The sequence below is a fragment of the Equus asinus genome, chromosome 16 (assembly GCF_041296235.1).
Source record: "Equus asinus isolate D_3611 breed Donkey chromosome 16, EquAss-T2T_v2, whole genome shotgun sequence".
NCBI lineage: Eukaryota > Metazoa > Chordata > Mammalia > Perissodactyla > Equidae > Equus > Equus asinus.
Window position 1 is genome coordinate 42,700,737 of NC_091805.1, and position 22,476 is coordinate 42,723,212.

Here is a 22,476-nt window from a genome sequence, read left to right on the forward strand (position 1 = left end):
TGAAGATCGTGTAGTTGAGTGAGAGAGTCAGCCTCTTGATATCATTCAGGTTGAGGAATTAAAAACTGTATTTATGTTACAAATAGAATCTTGACAGAATGTAAATGCAGCTCTAGAAACAATTCAAAGCCCATCTCTTTTATTTACCAACTCCCAAACTCCCCTATTCATCTGAAAAGGCTTGCAGATATTGTAAAACATCTGGATTTAGGGAATAAGAGTCCTCCTGGGTGGATCTTACATCCTTTCTCTGTGCCTTTGAGATGTGAATGTTCTACCCAGTGTTTTCTGGAACTGGGAGCTTTTTCTTTGAAATGCAAACTTCAGGGAGGTAGTTCTTATCAGAAGAACAAAAAAAAAGGGGGGGGAGGCTACTTGGAAATTAGGCAAAAATTATACTAAGTTAAGTGCTGGATATTTATTGAATATCTAGGTCACTTCCAAATAAGATAAAATAATGAAACATTAATTATTTGATACGTTTATCTACTTTTGGCTTCTTATTACAGAAAAACTAAAGACATTTGGGTCTATTGGTAAATGTGTTTTATGTCACATTGAAAAATTTACTGAAGAAAAATATACTTCTAGAAATTATAAAAGGTATTTCTAAATGTGCCAATCCACAGAACACCAGTGTAACAGTCCATAATTGCTTACTTCTTAGTTTTCACTAGAAATTAAGGATTCTAAAGGTTAAGAATTCTAATCATTATATAGAATTAATACTACTTAGAAATATAAGGGTGAAAGAAACAACTGTGTATGAAAAGTAGGTAAGGAAAGTAGAATGTGTTTTTTTGATAAGGAAAGGTGTGAAGGATATTTTTATTAAAGTCTTTTTGTCATTTACAGACAGTAGTTGTTTTATTCTGATGCTTTTGTAAAAGTGCTTCATCTTCAGAGAGTAATGGAAAGGACTCTGACAAATACCCTAGAATACAGGTTTCCGATAACTTTAAGATCATAAAACTGAACTGGGTAAGAATTTCCAGATTTAATAGAAAAACTGGATTCAAGCAGAACAAGAATTAATAACATGAGATTAAATGAACTAATGAGGATGATTATAATTTTTTTACAACTTTTCTTTGAAACATTACTTTGAAACATTGCTGGTTCCTCAATGTTTCATTTTCTAGATTTAAGGAAATCTTTTTCTGAAGCAATTTATGATTTAAAGCAATTTGGTATAGTATATCTTTGTAAACAGAATTGGAACATTTACTTTTTCTCCCTACCTGGTACCTTTGAAATTCAGAAATTTGTTGAGTATTCTTATTTTCATGACAATATAGTTATTTGCATAAACTCAATAAGAATCTACTCTTAAACAGGACACAATTGGAAATGTTGGTTATATTACCAAGGCTTTGACTAGAACGTCATATTTGAGAATATGCAAATATGCATAAAATCACATATGGCTAGACAGTTTTAAGGAAATAAGGTTGACTTTATGGAGCCAATAAAGGCCCTTGGAAAAACTGGTCTAGTACCTTGTTTATAGAGTTCCCAACATCCTTACTAGGTGAGTAATGAAGGTTACTTCTCGGCAGGCCCAGGAACCTCAGGATATCTTGGGGACCTTGAGAAGAGAGGAATGAACCCAAATCTACAAGTATTCCTGGCAGAGTCTGATGGTGAGTCCATGACTTGCCTTCTTAGTCTGAAGAGGCTTTAAAAGTCCCATTTAAGATTCCTTAAGAAAAGTTCCACCAAGCAGATTTAACAAGAAACTGTACAGTCAATCACTATTCTTACAGCACCTATGTAAATAATTGGGCCAAGTTTAATGAGATTAGACTTATTTTGCAAACAAATTAGTCTTACTGTGATTATCTTTGAGAGAAATGAGTGTGATTGTAGAGAAAAAAAATTCAGTAGAAAACTATAACACAACTTTGTGGATATCAGATTCTAGTCTTGTTCATTGTCTCTGAGGTTTTGTTATATACCTGTAAAACAGACTGGATCCTGAATTCTAGTTTTCTCAAATATCTCGATACCCTCCAAACTAAGATTTCCAGTTTTCTCCCAGCCTTCTGATATGAAATCACTAAGAACAAAGACTGCCCTTGAACCTTTTTGGAACAGACCATACCAAGTCATCAGCCAAACTTCAGGGGCTTGAGCCTTGGGTCCACATCTCCCAATTAAAAAGGGCTCCTCCGGACTCTTGGAACTGCACACCATCTGGAGATCTAAAATTAAAATTGGCTAGGGAGGTTCCTCCCTAAAGCAGACAACATCTTGAGGGTGGACAGCTCTCCCGAGATCATGGATCAACATCTTCATTTCTAATGTGAAACCTTTATGCCTTTTGTCTTTTCAGTACTTGCCTTCTCTCTCTGTTAATGCACAGGAAGACAGTGCTCCTGAACTCTGGCAACTATCACTGAGTCTACTGCTAAGGCTATAGCCACATAACAAAAGTCTCTAGGCTTTCCGGCTGAGGCACTTTTAGATAATAGAATTGCTTTAGATCACTTGTTGGCTGAACAAGGAGTCGTCTGTGCAATAGCAAGTACCTCCTGCTGTACCTGGATCAGCACCTCTGGTATTGTAGCAAATATAAGAAATTAAACAAGCCACATGGCTAAAGCAACAAGAGACCATTAGACTGAGTTGGCTATGCTGTAGTGGCCTACATAAGCAAACCAAAATCTAAGCCTGTAAATGCCTCAAGGTTACGAAATTGAAACCTAAGGATAACCAATCACAAACAGCTAACTAAGCTTTAAGTTACAGCTGACCAATAATTTCCTTACTTTGCTTCCACTTTTCTCTATAAAGCTTCTCCCCAAGCTCCTGTATGTGGAGCACTCCTAACCACTTCTGGTTTGGTGCCGCCCAATTCAAGCTGATTTTTGCCCAAATAAATTCTTACCATTTTTAATATGCTTCAGTTTCTCTTTTAACAGTATGCTTAAGGCAGGGGGTGGAGCGCCAGAATCCTGATACCTTTGCCTCTGCTGTTCCTCCAGGAGGTCCTCGGGACATGCTTATTTTACAGAAGAAAATATACAACTCTCCCAGAGTTGGGAGGTACATTTCCTGGGCTACAAATGGCAATCTTCAGTAAGTTCAGCCTATTTGTATGACCTTTTGTGTATTGACTAAAGATTCAGGTTGGTAATTTGGAGTTACAGGCCCCATTTTAATTGCATTTTTTTACACTTGATGGCTGTAACTCCAAACACCTTCCATGAAAGGTATATACTTGTGATTTTAATGAAACTTTTTTTCTTATTGCATTTTGGAAATGATTAAGGCTGAGTCTCCTAGAAAATTACTGGGATAATTCAGCTCTCTTATCCCATTTCCTTCCTCTTCTCCACCCTCCACATTAAAGAAGAAAGTCAATGGGAAATTGCCTTTGATCTCCCCAGCACCAACATTCCAAGTTTTAAACTAGTGTGTATTTTAGGCCAAAGTGTGTTTTTCTTGTTTTATCTGGAAAATATGCACATATTTATGCATGTTCCTTTTTAAAGAGTAAAGGGCTTCTCAGGCTTTTAAAACCAAACTCTATAATACCTTTTGATTAAAGTGCTAGCAGAACCACAACTTAGTGGTTTGGGAAGATGCTCTATAAGTGTAATGGTGGAAAAGATTATGCAATTATGTGATGCTGGTGGTAAGGATCAAACAAACCTTCAGCAGAAGGCAAACATCCAAAAGAGAGAAGGTGAATGCTTTTCAGAGGGTTGTTTGTAGTTAGTAACATATTCTAGAAAGCATTTTTTAGTAAACATCTGTAGAACTGATTTTTTTGTGTGTGGGTGCTTGTTGCTCTTTCAAAGCACGGCTGTCTCTATGATTCTGATCACAGGATGAGATGAGGCTGGGCTTTATATTGGTAGAGAACTCTGATGCTGAGGACCGGGGTCAGGTTTGAAATGTGGCAGAAAGAGGAGTTATTCATAGAGGCTAGGAGGGCTGCAAAGTCCTCAGAGATGAGCACCTTGAAGCGTATCTTTCATACAATAGGCTTTGAGGCATAGTGGAAAATACAGACTTGGTTAGAATCTTAACTTTGCTATTTTTAAGCCTGCAGACTCTGGGCAAGTTACCCTCTCTGTTTCCAAACTTATAAAATGTGGCTAATATCATTTTGCAAGTTTGTTGGAGGACTAACTATATATATAAGGTGACTGCACATTAACAGACCCACTATTGGTACTTAGTTCCTTAAAAATGGTTCTTATTGAGCCAGCCCTGATGGCCTAGGGGTTAAAGTTCAGCATGCTCTGCTTCAGTGACCTGGGTTCAGTTCCCAGGTGCAGAACCACACCACTCATCTGTCAGCAGCCATGCTATGACAGTGGCTCACACAGAAGAACTAGAAGGAATTAAAACTAGAATATACAACTATGTACTGGGGCTTTGGGGAGGGAAAAAAAAGAGGAAGATTGGCAACAGATGTTAGCTCAGGGCAAATCTTTCCCAGCAAAACAAACCAAAACAAAAAATGGTTCTTATTAATCAGGTGGGGCCTAATATCAAGAGCAAAGAGTTCTTAAGCCACTTTTGGGATGTTAGTTAACATTTTGGCATCTGTACCAAATCAACTTAATAAAGTTTATAAGTCTTTAACAAAACATAAATAATTCCCTCAACCTCTACTTCTCTAACTCTTGTCCCTAAAGCTATTCAGCAAGAATGCAGAACAACTTCCTAAGTCACTACTATCACCCTCATTCCACTGTCAAATAAAGCTTGTAATTTTTAGCACACAGGGACTTAAGAGTATAATGCAGCACTAACATCTAGAATTAAGAGATTTTATTTTTAATTGAATCTTCCCCTGTCCTCATTCAATCTTTGAGCAGAAAAGTTAAGATTTCGGGGGGGTTCCAATGATTCCCTAAATTATGAGTAGATCACTGTGCCTAAAGTATTTGTACAAACAATATGGTTTATGCTGAACACTTGCTTTCCTCGTGGGAGTTTAGAATTTTGAGCAAACTCCAGGGAGAGGGTACCTATATGGTGATACTATATGGTACTATAAGGAATTGGCTCATGTGATCATGGAGGCTGAGAAATCTAAGATTTGCAGTCAGAAAGCCAATGGTATAGTTCTAGTCTGAGTCCAAGTCTGAGTCCAAAGGCAGAAGACTGGTGTCCCAGCTGGAAGACAGGCAAAGAGAAAGAATTATTTCTTACTCAGCCTTTTATTCTATTCAAGACTTCAGCAGATTGGATGAAGCCCATCCACATTGGGGAAGGCAATCGACTTTACTCAATCTACTGATTCAAATGTTAATCTCATCCAGAAACGTGGCACACACACCCAGAAATAATGTTTAACCAAGTATCTGGGCACTCCATGGCCCAGTCAAGTTGATATATAAAATTAACCATCTCAGGGGTGGTCTTGGGTGACCCCCATCCAATCCTACTTTAGCTCTATAGTTCAGCTCTGTACAGACTAGAAAATACTTTCTCCAGCCCTGAGCTCTTTCCAGCACAAGTCTTAACGTTTCATCAATAAAATTGGGTGCACTACACCCTACCTCAAAGGTTATTACGAAGAATAAATGAGGAAGTATGTTCATTTATTCATTTCATTCGATCCAAGTGCCTCCTGTGCCAGGCACTGTGCTAGACAGAGGGGATATGTGCAGGCAGAGGGTGGCATGATGGGGCACAAGGGTGGGCAGGGGCTGGATCATGCAGGGCTTGGGAGACCATGCTAAGAACTTCAGATTTTGTCCTAAATGCAACGGGAGGTCCCTGAAGGGAAGTTCAGCACTGTGTCTGGTACACAGTGAGCACCCAGGACGTGTTTGTTACTAAGCATTACCACCAGGATGTCGTATCAGAAATTCGACATATCTAAAGTCAAACCCAATCCTGTCTTCTCTGTAATTCTTCCGAGTTGACTGCTTCTTTCTAAGACACTCAGTTCTTCCTATCACTTAGACAATTCAATTGATCTTTAATTCTTCATTCTCTTTTGTTCCTCTTCTACCAATTTGTTCTTTCAGTTGTCCCTCATATTTGATCCTGAGCTAATTATCTTGCTGAGCCTACTTCTTCCTCTCTAAAATGGGGATCATACCTCAGAAGACTAAGCGGATTAAATCAGCTAAATGCATGTGAATTGCTTACCCTGTGTCTAGCATGTAGCAAGAACTCACTAAAGGTTGACTTACTACTTGTGCTACAAATTGCAGATACCTACAGAAGAGGAAGCAGTTCTTGAAAAAACGAGCCCTGTGTACCTCAGATTAATCTTAAAGCTCAACCTCGACTCTCAATTGTTCCAAACTCCATTTGTTAACAGGATAGGGCCTAGGATTCTTAAAAAGCAATATTCCAGTTCCTTGAGGTATTTGCCCTAATGTCCAGCTTTTTCACCTCCTACCTCCCTGACCAAACTAAAGCATTTAGTATTACATAAATATTCCTTTTGGTTTCTGACCTGTCTTTGCCATTGCTCCTCCTCCTGCCTGGAAAGGCCCAGTTCATACCACAAAACTCTCCTGCATATATTTAGCTATTTGGCAAGTACTTAGGCAGTGTCTACTAAATGCTGGGACTGCTCTAGGTGCTTGGGATACATCTGTGAATACGACAAAGCTCCTGCCCTCAAAGCGTCTATGCTAGTGGGGAAGACAGATAATGAAACAAACATATATATATGTTGGGTTATTGGTAAGTACAGTGAAAACATACATGCACATACCTTCTATCAAAGTACAAACTCAAAGGGTGGAGCCAGGTCTTATTCAGAATCTTTGTTTCCTCACATAGCACCTTATATTTGTAGATGCTTGATATTTTTGAATAAATAATATTCTGGAGACTTTTTAATACTGTCAAATATTAAATTGCTACAGAGCAACAGGAGTTGCATTCAAATTCAACAAAATGAAGTCTGTGACTGCTTTTGCATCAGTCTGTTGTTGAAAACTACAAACAATGAAGAGAAGATAACGTCCTATACTTTCAAATGGTAGAAGACTTTTTTGTGGCTTACACATACCTATTTCTGTAGTGGTCTGAGTGTTGCATCATTTAACGACGAGGATATGTTCTGAGAAGTGCATTGCCAGACGATTTCATCATTGTGGGAACATCAGAGTGCTAGATGGCACAGTCTACTGCACACCTAAGCTATATGCCTCTAATCTTATGGGACCACTGTTGTAGATGTGGTCAATCAATGTCGTTATGCAGCACATGACTGTACATGCTCTGAGCTGGAATCTTAAGTCCAAATGGTGACTCTAGTAATCCCTTAGCCTTGGTTACACAAATGCAAAATGGGGCAAATAACAGTACCTACTATTTAGGGTTGTTAATGAGAATTAAATGAGTTGCTGACATATGTTAAGTACTTAATGATATTACCTATTATGTTATTATTATGGGGCACAAGTATGCTTGATTTCTTTTAAATATCCACGGACACTTCTGTGAGAATATATGTACTTCAGGAAGTGTCTAAAAGAGAAGAGAAGAGTTTGGCGCAAGGACCTTTTTAAAAGAAATTATAATTTGTTAACTGAAAAAATGAACATTTGATAAGAGTTTAACAAGCTTTCCTCCAACCAAATTTATTGAACATAACAAAATTCTATATACAAAATGACCTGGACCTGTTGCTTCAAAACATGATCCTTTCTTAACTAGTAGTCATACAGTGTCAAAAAGCAGCTTACTCTAAAATTAACAGAAAAGTGCTCAATGTACATTAAATGAATGGCTTAACTACTGGAACTTTAATGTTCTATAAGATAATTAACACAGATAGGATCAAGTGCCTATGACACGCTGCTGCAGAACTGACAGGAGACGTCAAGAAGCCATTTTGTGCACTGCCACTGTGATGCCATCATGTTTCTGGATCATAATGTTCCTGAAAGGCAAAGTGGAAGATATTCAGTAAAATGTTCTATGTGAGAGTCAGTGCAAGATTAAAGATGCTGTTTGGTTTAGAACACAACTAAAAAAATAATATTTATCATTTTCCTATGTATAAAAGCAATACATGAACATTACAAAACACTTGGGAAATATAGAAAAGTGTAAAATATAAAAATTAAATGAATCCTATAATCCTATCAGAGACAACCACTACTAATACTTTCCTGTTTTTTAATCTGCATGTAATATACATTTTTTCTCTTTTTACAAAACTTATCATACTGTGCCTAGTTTTGTATTCTGCTTTTTTTCCACTTACTATTATTCTGAGGACCCTCACCTAGAATATCTTTGGTATTTCTATTACTACAGAAGTAGTTTCTGTTGTTTGTTTAGTCTTCCTCTGTGCTATTTATTACTTTCTTTTTCTTGATAGACTGATGTCATGACAATCCTTACTCTTCATTAAATGTCATTGTGATGTGAAAGCACAGTAGCTTCAGAGATCAATCTATTTGTTCCTGTGGTCCAAAGGGTGAAGACCCTCCCTCAAAGTACTTTGAATGAGGAATCCCTGATGAACACAGGGCAGGCCCCAGTCAAATTTCCCAGGGATTTTCCTGAATAAAAAGGAAAGGAAGGGATCTGCTGACATCTACTCACCCATTATCTGATTCTAGACACACCACAGGAATATCAGTGGGGTCCGAGGTTAGCTTAGCTGCTTGCTGGGCTAGAACAGATATCACCCCAGCATGCTCATCTGATAGGGTCCCACGGCCTGGAAGACAGAGATGAGATGAGGCTACCTGATTGTCCAAAAATGATTATAGAGCTATAGTAGTATCTTTCATTGAAGTATTCACAAAAAGAAGGTTCAGTTCATGGTCTCTTAGGTTAGGTACTGACATGAAATGATTTTGCCCTGATACAGCTGGTTACATCAGTAAGAAAGTCAAACAACAGTTCTTAAATCAATAAAGTCATAACAGACACTCAATCTTCAAAGTCATTCTCATCACCATCTCTAAACACCTTCTCACGCATATAAGGAAGGTGCAATTCACATCAATTTGAAAGTCATAAATTCATTTTACAGGAACCTTACTGAAACCAACAAGAAGTTCAGAGGTGACTGACAAAAAGCAGTCAAAAAAGGCAAGACGCTTGTTGAAACAAATTAATTCCTCATGGGAAATCTGACTTCCTTTTACTGACTCAACCTCAAAGGATATAAAAGTCTTTCCTCAGGAGTTCAGCTGTAAGATCACCTTGACAGCACATGGGAATATTCTGTGAGCAATTACTTCCACTAGAATAAGCTGGCTGCTTTCAAATGTCAACAAAACTGGCTTTTTATTAATGTTTGTTTTAGCCTGTAGCTAATAACTAAATCTTGAGTCCAGTTACAAAAAGTGGTCACTAAGTTTACTCCACAATATATTTCTATATATACAGGCAAGACAAGCCTAAGTGCCTGAGGGTGAGTCAGGTGACAGACACGCCACTATGGCAGAGTCAATCAATAACTAGTGTTATAGGTAATATTCAATCGATAGCAAGTGTTATAGATAACATTAACTAGCCAGATCCAGTGCAGTCTTTCAGGCCTTGAAGGTTTCTGGAAGGAACTCATTTAGTTTTAGACCTCCACACTTGAATTTCAGCCTTTCCGTTAGTGAACCGGGCAACCGCCTCAAAAGAAAATCTGCCTTTTTTCTCCCAACTAACTGATTTGTGTGTAAAACCTAACTGGCTACACGGATTACCTCCTTCAGTTACCCTCCCAGCTGAAATTCAGAGCTTTAAAAATCCCTGCAGTAGGAGTAAGGAGTCCTGGTTTTACTAGTCCTGACATTAACTGGCCGAATGCTTTAGTTATTTACCTTTCTGGGTTTATTTCCTTATCTGTAATTGTTCCCAATGATTGAATACTATGTCTGGGTGTTTTACACATATTATATAATCTTATAGCATTGTGATTAAGAGGCTTTGGAGCCAGACTCAAATCCCAGCTCAACTAGCTGTCTGACTGTGGATAAGGTACTCCACCTCTGTACCTCAATTTCTTTATTGACCTCACAGCGTTGTCAGGAAGATTAAATTACTTAGTATATGCAAAGCATTAGTATGGTGTCTGGCACATAGTAAGAGCTCAATAAATATAATTCTATAATTATTATCATTATTAAACAACAACCAATAAGAAACTGAGGCTCAGAAAGGTTCTTTTTGGTCCAAGTTCACACTATTGAGAAATGCCAGAGCAGGGAGTTGAACCCAGGGCTGTCCAACTCTGAAGTCCCTGTTTTTACTGCCTACTCACTTACTGTTAAGTGTAGTTGGACTGAAAAATAGCACCATCCATCTTGCAGAGTGACTGTGAAAATCAGAGATAACGTATATAACGCCTAACAGTCGCAGCATATACCATACATTCAGTAAATGGTAACTGTTGTCATTATCTGAAGTCCTTTCTAGATCCAACTTAAAGTGACTCCAACACTATTTTAGTAGAAACAACTGTGTGGCACTAGAACTGCACAGAACATTCCTACCTTCACACATACCAACGGAGAAATTTTAAGTTTCTGATCTTGTTATCTGGAGATAATCTCTACTCTCACCAAAGTACCCAGAAAGTGGCAGGGTAACAAGAAATAAAAATGAGAGAATAACAGCACACTAGGCTCCCAGTCAACATCAAATGCTGTGCAATCCACCAAAGGGCTGACGTGAGATACTCACAGCCCAGATTAAGCCCTTGTGAATCTGTGCACAGGACTCCAACGATGGATGGATTCTTCATTCTAATTCCAGGAACACAGGAGGGATGAAGCAGATGACGTGAGAAAATGAATTTAAATGATTATAACAACACATACAGGATTTCTACGGACCAGGCAGTGCTGAAAGTGCTTTCAAGGGGCCCAGCCTGATGGCATTGTGGTTAAGTTCGCAGGCTCCGCTTCAGGGGCCCGGGGTTTGCAGGTTCAGATCCTGGGCGGACCTACACCGGCTCATTGCGCCATGCTGTAGCAGCACCCCATACACAAAGTAGAGGAAGACTGGCCCGGATGTTAGCTCAGGGACCATCTTACACACACACACACAAAAGTGCTCTCAATCAGTGTTTCTCCATCTTTTTTCACCATCGCCCCCATCCCGACAAAAATTAAATTCTAATTAGCCAACTTAAACAGTTAAACTAATTTCTCTCTAATGAAAGAAAAGACGATCAGGTGCTGTTGAGCTTTGGAGGGCCACAAACACTGCAATATCGAGGATTTTGCTGCCCTCGTTAAAAAGGCATGCTTTAGCATACAAAGGCATTTAAAACTGTTGAAAGACTTAAGTAACACGCGTTGCCTCCTGGAGAGGAAGTGGGAAGCGAGGGGCACTGGTGCGAGGTAGGCGTTTCCCTGTAGCCTTCTTCCACTTCTCCAGTTTTGGATTTTACGTAGATATTACTCATTCGAAAAATTTAAGGGATGTCTTTCATCTTCTTAAGCACCCAGTACTGGTTACGCACGGAAGGGAATACGTGCGTGTGTTTATGTTTACATCGCAAGGCTCGACTTCGCGCGAGTGGTTTCCCCTAAATTAACCCATTTCCTGAAACTCCTGAAGAACGACCCTGGCCATACAGTCAATCTCAACAACAGGACAGGCGATTTGGCCGCGGAGGGTCGCTCGCTCGGGACGGGGCGGAGGCCCGGCGGGATTTTAATTTTAATTCTAAACGGCGGGGCAGGGATCACCATCTCACCCAGCGGCCAGGGGGACGCCGCGCGACCTCAGGACAGGCCCAGGAGGCCGCCCTACTCACGTGTCCTCTAAGTGCTGCTCCAAAGTCGCCTCCATGCCGCCCCGCCGTCCACCCTCGCCCAGGACCCGCAGCTCCTCGCGTCCACCGCCTCAGGCCCCCGAGCGCTCCTCGGTCACATGATACGAGCGGGGCGCAGACGGGGACGGCGCCTCCAAAGGGACAAACTTCGCCTGGCAGCGTCCGCTTTGAATACGGGAAGACGTCGTTCCGCTTCCGCCGCGCGAGCAGGGCCGAGTTCCGCTGCTGGCGCGCCGATCCGCTCCGGAGCCAGGAGGCGCGGGTTGTTCCCCAGGAGAGGGGGCTGCAGCCGAATCTCGGGGCTTGGCCTGTCACTTTGTGTCGGTGACTTAAGCCTTTGGATTCCGATTCAACCCGCTCCGAAACGTCGGGCCAGATCTTAAGTTTTATAATAATCCGGCCGGTCAGGCAGGGTCTGATCCGCGCGGTGGGGCCGGGACAGAGAAGATACAGGACCCCGGCGAAGGGGTCCACAGGCTTGTAGAGGAAAAGACATGCACACAGGGCCTGGAGGACGGGATGGAACAAGGTTAAAACCCAAGCTGGGTATCGGGAAAGTGTCGGGATTTTAACGAAGACTTTTGTTCTTCCTTTGGCGGGGGCGCGGGAAATTTTGGGAAGTTAGGTGAACTTGGAAAGAAGACAGTAGGACTACTTAAAAATCATTTTTTAAAAAAGTTAATTATAAAAGCAGTTGTAAAAATAAGGGAAGAACGCCACCCATCGTCTCTGTCCAGGATGACTATTAATCTCTCGAAGAGTATCCTTTCAGCCCATTGTCTTTGCAAATGTATACTTTTAATGTTTTTTCTTTTTTAAGCTAAATTGACACGGATACTGGACATACAATTCTGTAGCTGGCGTTTTTCACAGAATTGAGCAGAAATGTCTTTCCACGTCACTAAGTATTCATTTACATCCTTCGTAATAGGTACAAAATATTCTATATTATAGCTGTACCTTAATTGATTTAACCAACCCCTTATTAACGTGCAACTGGGTTGCTTATAGCTTTTTTTGAAGGGGAGGCTATTACAAATGCTAGGTGAATATCCTTGTAGCTAAATATCTATGCAGTTTAAGATTTTCATTATGATAAGTTACTAGAATGGAATTACTGGGTCAAAAGATGTGGACATTTTCAAGACTTTTGATATACACTTACAAATTGCCCCCCAGAAAGGTGGTACCAATTTACGCTCAGATTGGTAGCATTTTAATGCAAATGGGAGTATGTTCATAGGCTCTCCCAGCCGCCAGAAGCCTCTACCCGCTCCCTGTGCTTAAGTCCTCCTGACATCGCTCCTAGATCTACGTTTTCTCCGACCCTCTCACCTCCAGCTTTTACTCACAGTCTACCTTCTGGTCTGGGGCCGAGCTTCAAGGCTTCTCTGGACTTGAATTCAGTCTCTCTTCATTCCCTGGCTGTGATGGCAAAACTTGCAGCTTCCTTAAAATTCTAGGCTTGAATATTGTAATTCAGGAGTTTTAGACTCCTGCCCTAGAAAAATTATTTATCTTAACTTAGGGATAACAATATGGGCCATTTAAATTTTGGAAAAAGCAGTTTAAAACTACCCTTAAAAGACAGCTTTAGAAAACGTAAAGAGCCAACCTCCTTCCCGCCGAAGTCCTGCTGGGGAAAGGGCGGCACTGCAGTACCGCCCCCTTGTGGTCCCACGCGGTGTAAAGTTTTGCAGGGCTAGGACTTAGGTCTGGCTTTTTAACCACGAGGGCAGTCACGTCCAATAGTGTCATGCGAGCCACATCTGTAATTTTAAATGATTTGGTAGCCACACCAAAAAAGTAAAACAGGTGAAATTAATTTAATAAATTTTATTTATTCAAATAATATGTCCAGAATATTATTTCAACATGTAATCAATTGAAATAATACTGAGATATTTTACATTTTTTCGTCTGTACTAAGTCTTCAAAATACGGTGTATATTTTACACTGATAGCACATTTCAACTCAGACTGGCACATTTCAAGTGCTCAATAGCCACGTGTGGCTGGTGGCTCCTATGTTGGCTACTGCAGCTCCAGGGTACCTCTGATTATCTCAAAGCCAGATCAGTGACCAAAAGATTCTGAGCAAAGCAGACCATTGCTTTTCAAACTGTAAGGAAAGCCTCTGAAGGGAAAACGTGCAAGCAGGAAGAGGATGACCGCTGGCCCACACATCCTTGCTGTCCCGGAGGTGGGAGCACAGATTACTTCACACTATCGCTCTTTCTCTGCCCGGCGGCTATTTTGCCCCTGCCCAGGTAGGCAGAGGGAGCAGGGTAACTTATATAAGCAGGGAAAGTGCTGGGGGTCTGGGGTGATGGTTGGAGGTGGCTGACCGCTAGTTTTCTACTGTCTTCAGCTTGTAGGGTATTTGATGATTCCTTGGTCTCAGTTTTGAGTACTGATAAGCATTTTTTGGGTGACCGGAAAAGTCCCATGACACCCATATTAGAGTACTTGTGTCCTTGTCTTGTAATTTTTTATATGTTTACTTTTCAAGGACAAGAAGAGCATCTTCTCCATTTCTGCATCTTGACTGCTGCAGGGCACAATAAGGATCCAGTAAATATTTATTGAAGAATCTCAATGGGTCTTTTGGGAAAAGGACTCTGTGATGTAAAGAACCTTTAAGTCCTGAACTTTAATCACCTTTATCCTCTTTATTCTCCTCTCCTCCGTAAACAAGCTCTTGAAAATGAAAATCCCAGGCGAGTCTGGCAGAGAATGCCCATGCCCACATGTCCCAACTGAGAAGTGGGAGATGAGAAGCTGTGTAGGGGGAACCAGACCTTGTAGGTCATCTCACTGCTGTTGGCCTGAGACCCTAACCCTTCTTCCTTGACCTCTCAGGAGCAGAATCCTCTTGGAGGATTGATTTAAGAAATGCCACTCCCGTAGAGAATCTAGCTCTCTTTTGGGTACAGAGAGCTCTGCTACCCTAGGACCGGCCCCATTGGTCACTCTTTCAAGTGCTTAGGGTCACAGGCCTGAAGCTGGGCTGGGAAATGGGCCTTCTTGTGCCACCAGGGGGCACCACGGCCATGGAAAACTCTGCTCAGGCTGGAGGATCCTAGATGAGGGAAAGGGACCAAGAGTCTACTGAGTACAGCTTGGTGAGGATAGCACTATGCGAGATTGGTGGCCTTGGAGTCAGAGGCAGAATTGAATCCTGGCTTGGCCACTGCCTAACCTTGTGACCTCAGGCTCAGGGGCTCATTGGTAACATGGGAGTACCATTACCTGCCTCCTCAGGTTGTGGGGAGGACTGTATGAGATGTTCTGTGTAAGAGGGGCTGGTGCATTGTGGGAGTCCATAACTAAACTTTGCTAAATCTGAGTAAGAAGACCTGTCTGTTTCCTCAGATTGCTTACAGTCTTGGGGAGGACACACATTGGAAAATAACTAACAGTTCGATGAAGGTGAGAGCTGAATGCCTGCCACAGACCTCAGGCGATCCAGGCTTCTTGCCGGCATGAGCTCACAGGGCTGGAGTTACACAGCTGCTCTATAAAGCTGTCTTAAATGACATAATTAAATATGTTTTCTTGCACTTTTCTATGGTATAAAAATTATAAACTACAGTGAGAAAGAAAATCACCTGAAGTCCTCGCTCTAACCCTAATGACGTGAATGTGAATGAGCTGCATAGAATGGGATAGGGTTTGGATGAGGTGGAGGTGGGGAAAGGCATGTCTCAAGGTTGACGAGAATCTTGCCAGCTAAAGCATCTCACTGCAGGCGAGCTACCAGATAGGCCCCCGGCGGGGGACATACCCCTGCCTTCTGATAGTGGACACCACCTGAGAGCTGAGTCCTCCGTGCAAAGCCTGATTCCTCATCATCGTAACAGCAGTAATATTGTTTACACAGAGCGACAGCTGCGCGCCAGGTAATTCCCAGGCCTCGTTAGTCCTCATGACCTTTTTGGAGTAACTACTGTCACTATTCTCCTTTTACAGTTAAAAAAAACCCCTCAGGCTCAGAAGATCAACTCCTCTCACTTCGTCAGCAACACAGTTCTAGAAATGTGAGAGGGATCTGGAGGCCCAGCCCAGACCTCTCACTCTGTAGAGAAAAAAATCTGAGGCTCAGAGAGGGGAAGTGGCTAGTTTGGAGCTTAATTTCAGATCCTTAATCTCCTATCCAGTTCTAACTATTGTGCTGCCAGAGGCTATCTTAGAGCTTTAGTTAAACCAATTTCAGAGACGTTCTTTGTTATGGGTTCAATATGTCTCCCCAAAATTCATATGTTGAAGTCCTGACCCCCAGTACTTCAGAATGTCACCTTATTTGGAAATAGGGTCTTTATAGAGATAAGTTAAAATGCGGTCATTAGGGTGGGCCCTGATCCAATGTGACTGGTGTCCTGATATAAAGGGGAAATTTGGACACAGAGGGAAGACAATGTGAAGAGATGGAGAGAAGATGGCCATGTACAAACCAAAGAGAGAGGCCTGGAACAGCTCCCTCCCTTGGCCCACAGAAGGAAGCAACCTTCCTGACACCTTGATTTTGGACATTTAGCCTCCAGAACAACAAATTTCTGTTGTTTAAGCCACAAAGTCTAGGGGTGAAAGTCAGTGTCTGTGATAATCACAGACATTTGGCAGCCCTTGATAATAGAAAAACTGGTTGAGAGGGTCGCCCTCCCAGAGACAAAAGGGTAGAGTGGATAATCTTTGCAGCTTGCTCCCGACCTTGATATTTGGCTAAGATATTTTCCTTCCGTTGGCCAACAGTGGTGGCATGACCCATTTAACTGTGATCTTTTCGAGTCTGTTTTGTATCCCTGAGCCTGGCCTACAGAAGGTGCTCAGTAACTGTGTATAGAGGGAATGAGTGGGCAGATGGGCTGCTGGCCGCTCGAATCCAAGCCTCTCCAAGCAGTGAGCTGGGCAGGGGAGTAGGGTACAGGCTGTCAGTGGATAGAAGTTGACGTCAGGCACTGCCTCCTAAAGTTTACAGCTGAGCCCCAATTCTGGAAGACACAAGCAAAATATATTCTAGATGACTCAGGGTTGGCTAAAGAAGTTCCAGCTCAGGAAGCGATTTTCCTGCTGCTTTAATAATTTTGCTATTGAGGATAAACGAGCTGCAGACTTCCGTATCCAAGTCTTCATTAGATGTCCCGTTAATGCAGCCGTGACAAATGGGAAGCCCTTACGAATAAAAAAAAGATCAACCCAGTGTAAAAGATCGTAGACTAGGGAAAAGAAAATTTAGAGGAGCTGATAAAATACCCTATCCTTAATTGGACTGTCTGCATCACACATCAAATCAGCCTTAATGCCGAGATTTATTGGCTTTGGAATTGAGTAAATGAAATAAGTGCTTGAAAATGAATGGAAAAGAAATTACCTGTATTAAAATGTATTTGCAATGAGGTCTGTGCATTGATGCTTTTAGTCAAATGCAGATTTCAGCTTCCTTTGCTACGTCTCACTGTCTACCTGGCATGCATCCCCTTAGTCCTTGGTGGGTTTCAGAGAACATGCTTGTGGGGTCACAAGATGTACCATTGTCAATAATCTCTGCCATTGTCCTGGAAAAATCCTTCTTGGACAGTGAAATACCTTCGTGTCTTTATTTCACCATCTGTGAACTTAGTAAAGTGTCACTGGCCCTTGCTTCACAGTAGAGAATGTTGTGAAGACAAGATGACCTGCCTAGTTCTGCCCATCCTGCCATGGAGAGCAGAGCGAAAGCTTTCTTATTGACTGCCACCATCTATCTTGGAATCCATGTTTAGCTTCAAAAGCTTATCTTCTATCGCAACATTTAATTAACTTCTGGTAAGACCTTGGACAAGTCCTCTAATGCCTTCATAGCTCAAGTTTTTTTCACTGTCAGTGAAGATAAGAATAGTACCTCTCTCCTGGTGGCGTGTGAGAATTCCATGAGACATGCATGTAAAAGCCCCTAGCACAGCCCTGGGCACCGCTGCAAGCACTGAACGAATGAGACCTGTTGTTACTAGGACCTTGAGAAATGAGAGCTGGGGCAAATTTGAATTAGACTATCATTAAGTGTTCTTAGTTGTAAGCAACAGAAGCTGACTCTGGCTTATGGGGTAGGAAAGGAAGTTTTAAAATGACGTTGGGTAGCTTATGGTTGCTCCTTTGTTGGGAGGGCTGGAGAGCTCAGTCTAAGCCTCCAGCGACAAAGCTCCAAACTCCCGTGAAGAAAACACCCTGCTGCCGGCCTGACTGCCGTACACCCAGTGCCGTAACCACTGCACCCCTGGAGCCACACCCCTTTGCCGCTGTCTGGCCAGCAAAGTGGGATTTTCTCGGAGCCTCTGAATTGAGGTCTTGTGAAGGTAAATTTAAGCGATGGAGCCTGGATCACGTGCCCGGCTTTAGTTGCAAAGGAGGAGGAGGCTGAGGAGGAAACATTCTGCTTTCTCTGTTTTGAAAGGGCCCTGAACCCAGCAAAGGCATTCACGAGGGGCAGCAGGAGAGCATCTCAAGCATCTCTACAGAAGGCTTCTTGCTTTTGTGAGGGAGAACTCTTGGGCAGGACAGCCACAGCCTTTCCACAGCTCAGACAGCAACTTGCAAAGGGGAGGGCAGTGCTTTCTGTTTTCTCTTCTGCGGGAGCCCAGTGTATATGGAATTCGAGAACGCTGGTCATTTTGCTTTGTGCTCCTAGAGATAAGGGCTGTAAAAGTGCATTTCAGAGTCTGCCTGTCCACCAACGTCATGCTGTGGCCTCACTGTAGATCTCCAGTTCCATTTCTTTATCGATTTCTCACTCCTAATTTGCCAAATTCTATGCTGGGAGCAATAGTGGATCAGGCAGAGTTTCCTCAGTCATGGGGCTTGTGTTCTGAATAAGCTAGAGAGAATGAAAACAAACCCAAGTCCTATTTTGGATAAGAGAAACTCTTCAGGCCAATGGTCATTACCAATAACAACCTGCACGTTTGTCCCTGCCTGGAGCCTGGGGCCAGGCACTGTGTTTTCAGGTACCAGACTCCAAGGAGAGGACTCAGTGGGGCAGGCATCGGTCCCTCCCCACACCTTTCAGGGACAGAGCTGCTTCTGGGAAGGAGAAGATGAGAGACAGACAGACAGACAGACAGGAGGATGAAAAGAGAAACCAAAACCTCAGGGTCAAGGTCTTTTCAGAACTTGACAGTTGTGTCTTTACCCTCCATGGTGCCTAGAAGAGCATCTGGCACACTGAAGATGTTCATAAATATCCGTTCTAGTAGTGAAGAAATCCCCTGTGGAAATCTCTTAGGAAACTGAGCCCCTCCAACCCTTCATCTGTACAATATCCTAGCTCCCAAGAACCAGTTGAAATGGGGGAAACCAGTGTTAACAGCAGTGGACAGTCTTGCTAACTTACTTGATGCTACAGATTTCACCTCTCTAGGCCTCAGTTTTAATATCTGTAAACTTGATTAACTTCTCAAGAACTTTTTCAAAAGGTAAGTTTTTGAATTTACTTTTTTACTTAAAGGTGAAAAATTAACATTTACCCAGCACATCCATTCATACACGTTCTCATTTTAATCTCGCAGTCATTCTGTGAAGGATCTCTATCCCAATTTTTTAGATAAAGTAGCTGAGGTCTGGAGAGGTCAACTAACTTGTCATGGTCATAGAATTTGAAAGTGTCATGGCCTTGGGACTTTAAGGCCAGGGCCCGCCACTCTCCAGGATATAGATCCCAGGTGAGTCAGTCCCTCTGCAGCTCTTGTCTTCTCAACCAGGTTAGACAACACAGGCCTGTGAGCCAGTCCCGTAAAGTGGCCGAGGGCTGCTTTCTCCCCATCTGCCCTGCCAGCAGTGGGAGGACTTGTCCACGTGCCTTTGGCCACCACACAGTAAATCAACTCCACATTAATTCTGGACCATCAGCATTTTCCCTTAGGAGAAAGTAGAGGCAAGAGACTAATGTCTCATTGATCTTTCCAGTTGCCAGAAGGGAAGTCAGATGAATCTAATCCCATCTGTCAAGGTAGAGAAGGGCTCCTCTGAAAGCAGCACGGATTACTTTAAGGAGATAACAGTTCATCACTCTCTGGACAAGCCAATATGAAATTGGGACGTACCTTGTTGATGAGTTGGTAGAAGCATCGATCAGCAAAGAGAGTGTCTAGGAAAGTGAGAAGCAAGTTCCCTGGCCCTTTTTCCACTTGTCCTTTCCCTAAGACTTCCTGTTTTTTATATATACACACCCATACAAACAGGACAGAATCCACCCTGAGCCCCAAGAAAGAGTCAACATGTGTTGAGGATTGATTCTTGCCAGGTACTGTACTAGCTGTTTTATATTTACTGTCCAGCAGCTTTATGAGGAGTTCTTGTTAGCACCGTTTTACAGATGTGGACCCTGAGGCTTAGAAGGGTTGAGTACTTGCCCAAGGTTACTCAGCTAGTGAGGGGGCGAGTCAGGTGCAGGCTGGCCGCCCTTGAGCCTGCCCTCAACCACAGCCAGCACGTGCAGGTTACTCAGCCTGACAAGAGGCCCAGACAGCCCTGCTTCGAGACCATCGTGCCTTCTCTGCACTCCACTCCCTCCTTCCTTGGTCAGCCTCTTTGGGAGACCTGCTGACCCAAAGGGGAATGTGCCCTTTACAAGTTATAGAGGCTGAACCAAGGCTGAGGGGTGGGAACACCTGGAGACCTCGGTCAGGGTGTCTGGACAGCAGAGGCTCAAGGAGGGGTGGAGGGGTGGGCAAGCCAAAGGCTGGGGGTCTCAGCAGCAGGCGGGGCTCAGGCTCTGCTGAGACTCCTCTTGGTGACTGCTGTGCATGAATTGCCACGGAGGAGAAGTGAGGACAGTGACAGTCTCAGCCAGGCAGGAACCAGGACATCCAGAGTGTCCAGCTGCAGTGAAGGCTGCTGTGACCACTGGGAGCTTGAGAAAAGTCTGTGGCCCTGGGATGGGAAGTTCAAGTTAGGAAGGCCTGGGGACCACAACGTGATCTCAAAAACCCAAGGAAGAATGTGTACACCCGAGATCCTCAGAAAACATGAGTCTCAACGTTAAATTCTGACCTTTTGCTTCATCCAGAAGCATGCATCAGAGAGTCCCACGAGAGGGGCTTCACTGCCAGCCTTGGCTGGGGACACACGCTGCCAAAGCAAAAGTCACTCGAGGACTGCAGTTTTCATCCTCTGTGGCCAGAAGTAAGTTTCTAGTTAATACCGCTTGGGATCCAACAAAGATGGCTGCTCTGTCTCGGGCTCATTTGCTGTTTATCCCTGTGATTGATGCTGGTAACATTTAGAGTCTGTCAGGGAGATATTTCATGGATGCCCCATGTGGTGGGATGGAGACAGCCAGGAAATGCAATTCTCTAGTTAAGGCAGAATCGGAGATGAATTGAAAGTGTTGATGGAAAGGCCCAGACCCTTTCTAACTTTCTGTGGGGTAGGGGAAGGGGCTGAGGGGGAAGTGGAGGCCTTGGGAGGTGCTGCACTAAGCTGGGGTTGTAGCAGGGACCTGTCGTGAAGGGCTGTGATGAGAAACAACATATGAGAGAGGTAAGAAGCTTTTTTCTTAGGCTTACTCGTGTAAAAGTATCCTATCTGTGCTGGCCATTGGACTTTGCTGGCTAAGATGTCCAAGAAAGGAAGCAAATCGGAAGGAAGCGCTCTTTGCCTTTCCTGGAGTCTTCAACGTCTGCCTCCAACCTCCGTTTCTACCTTCCAAACGTCCACCCATTAATCATAAGGCCAATCTCAAAAGTGAAAGGGCTTCTGAATCCCCCAACCAGAAGTGATCTTCACCCTGACTCCCACACACTTGGCACGTTACTATCAAAACGTAGTGTTCAAAGGTTTGAAAACATGGTTCTCATAAAATATAGACTGGACAGCTGTCAAAGATTCAGTAAATCGTGAATGAGGGAACCAGTAAGATGACAAAGCTGGGTCAAAGAGCGTTTTGAGGAACAGGGTGTTTATAAGCACTTAAAAAAATGTTTGAGTAAAATTTTTAGGTTAAAAACAAAACTGGTTGCCCTCACATATGTGGTCAAATGATTTTTGACAAAAGGGCAAAGGCCATTCAGTGGGGAAAAGACAGTCTTTTCAAAAAATGGTGTTGGGAAAACTGAATATATACATGCAAAAGAATGAAGTTGGGTTCTTACCTTACACCATATACGAAAGTTAACTCAAAGTGGATCAAAGGCCTAAATGTGAAAGCTAAAACTATAAAACTCTTAGAAGAAAACATAAGGGAAAAGCTTCATGACATTGGATTTGGCAATGATTTCTTGCATATGACCCCAAAAGAAAAAATAGATTGGACTACATCAAAATATAAAAGTTTTGTACATCAAAGGACACTATCAACAAAGTGAAAACATAGCCCACAGAATGGAAGAAAACATTTGCAATTATGCATTATGTATCTTGATAAGGAGTTAATATCCAGAATATATAAAAGAGCTCCTACAACTCAACAACAACCAAAACAATCTGATTTAAAAAATGAGCAAAGAACTTGAATAGACATTTCTCCAAAGAAGATATACACATGGTCAATAAGCTCAAGAAAAGATGCTCAACAGCACTAATCCCTAGGGAAATGCAAAGTAAAACCACAATGAGATACTAGCTTTTTAGATCAGAAAGACAATAACAAGTGTTGGCAAGGATCTGGAGAAATTGGAACACTTGTGCACTGTTGGTGGTAATGTAAAATTGTAGAGCCTCTTTGGAAAACAGTATCGAGGTTCCTCAGAAAATTAAACATAGAATTATTATATGAT

General features: G+C 42.5%; 1 protein-coding gene across 2 annotated transcripts; it reads right to left on the reverse strand.

The window, feature by feature from the left end:
• Window positions 1–7,545: 7,545 nt before the first annotated feature.
• Window positions 7,546–13,383, reverse strand: LAMTOR5 (late endosomal/lysosomal adaptor, MAPK and MTOR activator 5). Of its 2 annotated transcripts, none has more exons than XM_014835247.2 (5): window positions 13,088–13,383; window positions 11,711–12,235; window positions 10,630–10,691; window positions 8,545–8,662; window positions 7,546–7,873 (listed from the first exon to the last, which is right to left on the reverse strand). In XM_014835247.2, exons 2-5 carry the CDS (start codon window positions 11,743–11,745, stop codon window positions 7,813–7,815), a joined length of 276 nt encoding a protein of 91 aa, XP_014690733.1. In that variant the 5' UTR covers window positions 11,746–12,235; window positions 13,088–13,383; the 3' UTR covers window positions 7,546–7,812. The 2 variants fall into 2 exon arrangements, with proteins under 2 accessions (XP_014690733.1, XP_070343118.1); XM_070487017.1 differs by having other exon boundaries at window positions 13,344–13,358.
• Window positions 13,384–22,476: the final 9,093 nt, after the last annotated feature.